This window comes from Apteryx rowi, unplaced genomic scaffold (assembly GCF_003343035.1).
Source record: "Apteryx rowi isolate R43461 unplaced genomic scaffold, aptRow1 scaffold_434, whole genome shotgun sequence".
Taxonomy (NCBI): domain Eukaryota; kingdom Metazoa; phylum Chordata; class Aves; order Apterygiformes; family Apterygidae; genus Apteryx; species Apteryx rowi.
This window is the reverse complement of record NW_020450688.1, coordinates 384,388-391,538: the sequence shown is the minus strand read 5'-3', so window position 1 is coordinate 391,538 and position 7,151 is coordinate 384,388. Positions and strand designations below refer to the sequence as shown.

General features: G+C 60.4%; 1 protein-coding gene across 1 annotated transcript in view; it reads left to right on the top strand.

The window, feature by feature from the left end:
- The first annotated feature begins 6,640 nt into the window (after positions 1 to 6,640).
- The window catches only part of RNF215 (ring finger protein 215), a 6,762-nt gene continuing 6,251 nt past the window's right edge, over positions 6,641 to 7,151 (top strand). Inside the window, exon 1 of the mRNA XM_026076579.1 lies at positions 6,641 to 6,673. Within this exon, the coding sequence (XP_025932364.1) occupies positions 6,641 to 6,673 (33 nt within the window). The remainder of the gene's footprint in view (positions 6,674 to 7,151) is intronic.

Below are 7,151 nucleotides of genomic sequence, written 5' to 3'. Positions count from 1 at the left end.
GGGACGGGGCATGGGGCAGGAGCAGGGATGGAGAAGGGGATGGGGCCATGGGGCAGGGATGGGGAGGCACAGTGCAGGGGCAGGGACGGGACGTGGCGTCCAGGGACGGGAAAGGGGGCATGGGGCAGAGATGGGGATGGGAAATTAGGAAATGGCAGGTGGCAGGGACAGGGATGGAGATGGGGACAGGGATGGGGGCCAGAGCAGGGAGGGGGTCCTGGCTCAGGTACAGGGGATGGGGGACGGGGGTAAGGGACCAGAGTAGGGGCAGGGCACAGGGGAAGTGCCCCAGTTCCTGCATGCCCAACAGAGGCAGGAGGTGCTGTTCGCCCCGTCTGCCAGATCGGGCAGAGGGTTGGGTCCTCCTTGCCTCTGCCCACATGTGCAGAGCAGGGTCGGGCACCATCCCGCCACGCCCAAGCTGCCCCAGCCAGCCTTCCCCTGCACATCCCCTGCGCAGTGCAGGGTCACACACTGCCACCCTCCCCCTCACCTGCCTGGGGCCTGATGTGCCTCCAGTGACAGGTGCCATCCTCAACATCACCAGGGCCACCCGGGCCAGTGGGTCTAGCCCTGTCAGGCTCCTGGGCCACAGCTTTGCCATGTATGTCCCATGGAGCTGTGCATGCCCCGTGGAACCATGTGCATCCCATGGAGCCATGTGTGTTCCATGGAGCCATGTGTGTTCCATGGAGCCATGCATGTCCCATGGAGCCCTGAACGTCCTGTGGAGCCATACGTGTCCTGTAGAGCTGCACATGTCCTGTGGAGCCATGTGTGTCCCATGGAGCCATGCATGTCCTGTGGAGCCATGCACATCACAGAATCACAGAATGGTCAAGGTTGGAAGGGACCTCTGGAGATCATCTAGTCCAACCCCCCTGCTCAAGCAGGGTCACCTAGAGCACATTGCACAGGATTGCGTCCAGGCAGGTTTTGAATATCTCCAGAGAAGGAGACTCCACCACCTCTCTGGGCAACCCTCACAGTGAAAAAGTATTTCCTCATGTTCAGATGGAATTGTCTGTGTTTCAGTTTGTGCCTGTTGCCTCACGTCCTGTCACTGGGCACCACTGAAAAGAGTCTGGCCCGATCCTCTCGACACCCTCCCTTCAGCTATTTGTATGCATTGATAAGATCCCCTCCCCTCTCAGTCTTCTCCAAGCTAAACAGGCCCAGCTCTCTCAGCCTTTCCTCATAAGAGAGATGCTCCAGTCCCCTAATCATCTTTGTAGCCCTTTGCTGGACTCTCTCCAGTAGTGCCATGTCTCTCTTGTACTGGGGAGCCCAGAACTGGACGCAGTACTCCAGATGGGGCCTCACCAGGCCTGAGTAGAGGGGGAGAATCACCTCCCTCGACCTGCTGGCAACACTCTTCCTGATGCACCCCAGGATACCATTGGCCTTCTTGGCCACAAGGGCACATTGCTGCCTCATGCTTAACTTGGTGTCCACCAGCACTCCCAGGTCCTTCTCTGCAGAGCTGCTTTCCAGCAGGTCAGCCCCCAGCCTGTCCTGGTGCCTGGGGTTACTCCTCCCTAGGTCCAGGACTCTGCACTTGCCTTTGTTGAACTTCATGAGGTTCCTCTCCGTCCACCTCTCCAGCCTGTCCAGGTCTCTCTGAACGGCAGCACAGCCCTCTGGTGTATCAGCCACTCCTCCCAGTTTTGTATCATCAGCAAACTTGCTGAGGGTGCACTCTGTCCCTTCATCCAGGTCATTGATGAAGAAGTTGAACAAGACTGGACCCAGTACTGACCCCTGGGGGACACCGCTAGCTACAGGCCTCCAACTGGACTCTGCACCACTGATCACAACCCTCTGAGCTCTGCCATTCAGCCAGTTCTCAATCCACCTCACTGTCCACTCATCTAACCCACACTTCCTGAGCTTACCTATGAGAATGTTACGGGAGACAGTGTCAAAGCCTTGCTGAAGTCAAGGGAGACAACATCCACTGCTCTCCCCTCATCTACCCAGCCAGTCATTCCAGCATAGAAGGCTATATCAGATTGGTTAAGCATGATTTCCCCTTGGTGAAGCCATGCTGACTACTCCTGATCACCTTCTTTTCCTCCACATGCTTAGAGGTGACATCCAGGATGAGCTGTTCCATCACCTTTTCAGGGATGGAGGTGAGGCTGACTGGCCTGTAGTTTCTGGGATTCCTGAGGGCTGGCCTKAGCAGTAARRACTGAAGMAAAGAAGGCATTCAGTAACTCTGCCTTCTCTGTATCCTTCGTCACCAGGGCACCCACCCCATTCAGCAGCGGGCCCACATTTTCCCTAGTCTTCCTTTTGCTACTGATATATTTTTATAGGTGTCCCATGGAGCTGTGCATGTCCCATGGAGCCGTGTGTGTCCTATGAAGGCATGCATGTCCTGTGGAGCCATGCACATTCCATGGAGCCATGTGTCCCCCATAGATCCATGTGTGTCCACAGTGCAGCTCCCACGCTGTGCACCCGCCATGGGCAGGAGCTGCTCCAATCATGAGCTATGCTTACGCAAACAGGGTCTTGCACCTGCGGTGGTGACCTTCCAGAGCCCCGTGCCCCCGCCGTGGGGCAGTGCTCGAGGCAATCGCCACAGTGCTCCCATTTTGGGTTATTTCACCAAAATCCAGACAAACACAAGAATCCATTTTCAGCTAGCCCAAATGGAAATATTTTTCCATGTGTTTCAGCCAGCTCCTGAGCCAGAACATCCCCTTTTTTGATATCCATGTTCAAAATACTCCTGGGGACAAGAAACAGCCGCATATCAGGCCTCAGCTCGCCAGCTTTGCCGCACAGGCTGTGGGCTGTGTTTTCACTGCACTTCATGTCCTAGGGGAGGATGCGGTGCTTGGAACAGAGCCAGCTGGTATTTATTATGTATTTATGTCTGGAGAGCGACTCCCCAGCTCAGAGGTGTGCTGTGGGGTCTATTCCCACCATGGATCCCATCTCATCTCTATGGCCTGACCTCAAGTGAAATGGGGGCTGCTAATGGGTCTCAGTTTTGCTCAAAACTCAGCTTTTCAACCATTTTTTATTCCTGCTGAGTTCCCTGCATGGTTCGTGGCAGACACGTCCTACAGTCTTTGTGCTGCGACAGAGCCCTCTCCACTGGGAGACGGATCCCCATGGTGAGACAGGCCTGTCCCATGGCAGCCACAAAGGGACGAAGCCGGAAACGCTGGCTTCGGGCCATCTCCTCCAAAAGCCCTCTGGACAAGACAGGCGGTCACCCGAGGATGCCACCCCGGAGAAACACATTGGCTTTGGCCGTGGTGGGAATTTTCCATGCCGCTTTCCCACACCTGGCATGTGGAGGTGATAGCACACACCCAGGCACAGTGGTGGAGCCGGTCCTCGCCGGAGCCGCACACTGTCCCCCAGCACAGCACAGGTGGCTTTCAGGGCCCGGCCAAAATAAATAGTTATGAAGTACCACCAGTGCCTCTACACGGCGTGTCTCTACTAAGGAAAAGCAAATATAGCTGGGATGCTTTGGATACTGAAAGCCTTCGGCATCCAGAGTCTAAAAACACCATTGTCAGCTCCGAGTCCCGGGGGCTCGGTTACAGCCCCCACTGCCTCCTGGCCCCGAAGCTGCAGCTGGCCCCAGCTCCCCCCTTCCCTGCCTCCCTCCGGCTCTGCCTGTGGCTAATCCTGAGCCGGTAACCGGTCCCCCCAGCTCGAGGCTCTCTACAGCAAAATATCGGGTTGCAGGAGGGAAAGCAGAGAAGCGGGGGATGCTGACACCGGATCAAAACTGCGGTTTTCCCAGCTTCGGAGGCCCCGAGAAGGGACTGTGTTTCCAGCCTCGGGGCCCGGAGCCAAGGGCTTCGCTGCCTCCCTCCCTCCGGCCTCCACACCCAGGTGGCGGAGGTGTTAAGGGCCGTGCGGCGCAGCTCGCCGGGCTCCCGCGGGCCTCGCAGGTGCAGGGCTGGCGCGGGGCCCAGCTGGGGAAGGAGCAGGGCGACAGCTTCGCACCGCCTGTCCGGCTTGTAAAACCGGAGTTTGGCTCCAGGGGCAATGTGAGCACTCCGTGCTGCGCTGGCAGGCGATACCTGATCCTCAGGGGCTTTTTCGGCCAGCTCAGAAGGGGCAAGGCAGGGGGGGAGCCCAAAGCTCAGGAAGTCCCGACTGCAAAGAGGAGCCCGAGTTTTGCTGGGGAGGGTGGCCAGGTGAGGGAAGCTCTGGCAAACTTGGCGACCTCAGTCTCAACCATGACCAAAAACACTCTCAAGAGGGTTTTCCCTGGTTAACGTGGCCAAAAGCATTTCTTTTCTACCCTCCACATTTTCCCCAGAGGAGCCAGCTCACATCCGCACCCCAAAGGCGAGAGAAAGGAAAAGAAAATGCCGCTGTATAGATGGGAACCGCTGCCGAGTGGTGCTCTGCCCGTCCGCGGTCCCAGCAGCAGCAGGATTCATCGCAGGCAGCCTGGCGGTGATCCAGTTTTCGACAGGAAAACAATTACGAAGCCAAACGGCCCAGTGGGTGCTGGGTCCACTGGCGCACACTGCGCACATCCAGCCAGCACCTGCAACGCAGAGCTTGGGAGCAGGTGCTGGGACGCACGGCTCTGCCGAGGGGTGCTGGGCTCGCTGGCAGCCAGGTTTCGCAGTGGCACAGAGGCGTGTGGGGCTCAGCGTGGGCACGGCGAGAGCTGGCTCCGGTTGCTGTTTACGGGACACCTGAGCACCTGATTTGGTTCGCGCACGCCTGAGGCTGCGGGGAGGCTCGGCGGCTCCCCGTGCCACGTTACGCAAGACTGTCACACCAAGCCCGGCTCCAGCGGGCCACCTGCTTTTGGCTTTCGGCCACCGCCCTGGGGAGCCGCGCTGCCCGCCACGGCCCTGTGCCGAGCCCCGGCCCGGGGATGCAAGGTGACCTGCGAAGCAGGTGCCAACACCAGCCCATTTTCCTGTTTGCTCTTCCACACGGCGTGAAGAGCCACGTTTCCCTGCCCACGTTTCGCTTTGAAGTCACAGGAAGCGAAGCCCAGCCTGGAGCCGCGTAGGCCCGGGGCGCCTCGATTACGGGAGGGGACGGCGACACACATGCCCCCACGCAGGGCTCCTTCCCGGCCAGCCGAGCGCAGGAGGAATGGAGGCAAAGCAAAGCCGTGCCGCTGGGTGCTGCAAACGCCGTCCCGCTGCGCTCAAGGCGGCTCCGGGCACCTCTCCAGCCAGGGATGAGACTCAGGGGCTGCACCCTGGACCCATTCGAATGGATCCCACTGCGGATCCTAAACAAGCCGCCAGTGCCCCGGCACCCATTAGCTTTGCATTACAGCACCTGTCCCCATGTACAGGCGTTTCACCCCCCGCATTGTCATCTCCGGCTGAGGAGGATCATCAGGACCGGTCCTTCGCACGTGGGACGCCCTCCGTGTTGGCTCCCGACCAGTCCCGCCAGGTCGTTGTGCAATCCCCAGGGTGCAGTCGCCTCCCCCGGGTTTTGGGGACCGCGCGGGTAGGGCGACAACCGGGCTGTTGATCTTCCGCTCTAATAACCAGGCTATCCCAAAAAGGCTGCCACAGCCCCACCAGAGCCCATGGGAGGCTCCAGCCCTGACGTCAGTGGATTTACAGTAATCCACTCCTAATCCACCCAAGTATGCGCCACTGCCACCTCTGCCTGGCCCCACGGCTCCCGGCACAGCTCCCGGCGCAATGCAATTCAGGGCTGGCTCCCTGGCGCAAAGGGGCGGAAGTTTTGTCCCCGGCTCGTCCCCAAAGGAGCCCATGCCAGGTCGCCCATCCCCTCCCATGCTGGCACCTTCCCCCCGTCAGGGCACGAATGCCGTGGGGTGGTGAGATGAAACACACATTTCTCCTCGCTCAAATTGCTAATGATGGGCGGAGAGGCCCTTCTGCACCACGATTAAACCCCGCAGTTGCAACACGGCTGGATTGCAACGGGCCACGTGCGGGGCCACGTGCGGGGCCTCGGCTGCCAGGGCGGAGGCGGAGGTGCCGGTCTCCTCCACGCTGGGGACACAGCCAGGCGCCATCATGCCAGCGGCCAGGAGCTGGGGTCCCCTGCCAAAAACTGGCCTTGGCCGTGGCCCCGCAGGGTGCCTGGCACCGCGGGGTGACCTGGCCGCGCGCCCCACCAGCGCCTGTGCCGCAGGGTCGGCAGCCAGGCTAATCCTCGCCGCAAATCCCCCCACACGGGCAGCATGAGGCCACAGCGCGGGCAGCTGCCATGGCACAAGCACCGGGCACACGCGGGCTGCAGCGTGGGGCCAGCAGGTCACCCCACGGCTCCGGCACCCAGGCGGCCGGTCACCTGCCAGGGCAGAGGGGCACGTGTGAGTGTGCATGCGTGCACACGTCGCTGGGGTGTGGGTGTGCGTGGGGGTGTGTGTGTGCAGGTGCATGTGTATCCGTGGGTGCCTGTAGGCATGTGCAGGATTCTGCGTGCGGCATGTGCAGATGCTTAATCCTGCGCGTGTGGCTCTATGTGTGTACATGGGTGTGCACATGTACACTTGTGCATTCGTGTGTGTATGCATACGTGTGCACAGAAATCCATGCATGCAAGTGTGTGCACAGGTGGGTGCCTCTGTGTCCACATTTGCCAGCGTGTGCACGTGTGCATGTGTGCACATGCATGTACATGCATGTGCATCTGTGCGTCCATGTGTGTATGTGGTGTATGTCCACGGGCGTGTGTGAGTCCGTGGGTGTCCACATGTGCACCAGCTTGTGTGCGTACACCTGATGGCGGGTATGCCTGTGTCTGCGTGCCCGTGGCTGTGCAGACGTGTGCACACGGGTCCCTGTGCACTGCGTGTCTGTGCATCCGGGTGTGCATGTCCATCTGCAGCCTGCGGGAGCCGTGTCACCGTGTTGCCATGTGCCCCGTGCCCGTGCTGTCCCCGTGCCCCAGTGCTGCCCTCACACTGTCCCTGTATCCCAGTGCTCCCTGTGCCCCCACACTGTCCCCGTGCCCCATCGCTGTCCCCATGCCCCAGCACTGTCCCCATGCCCCCATCGCTGTCTCCGTGTCCCACCGCTGTCCCTGTGCCCCCATCGCTGTCCCCCTGCCCCCCACGCTGTCCCCGTGCCCCATCGCTGTTCCCATGCCCCAGCACTGTCCCTGTGCCCCCAGCACTGTCCCCGTGCCCCATCGCTGTCCCCTGCCCCATC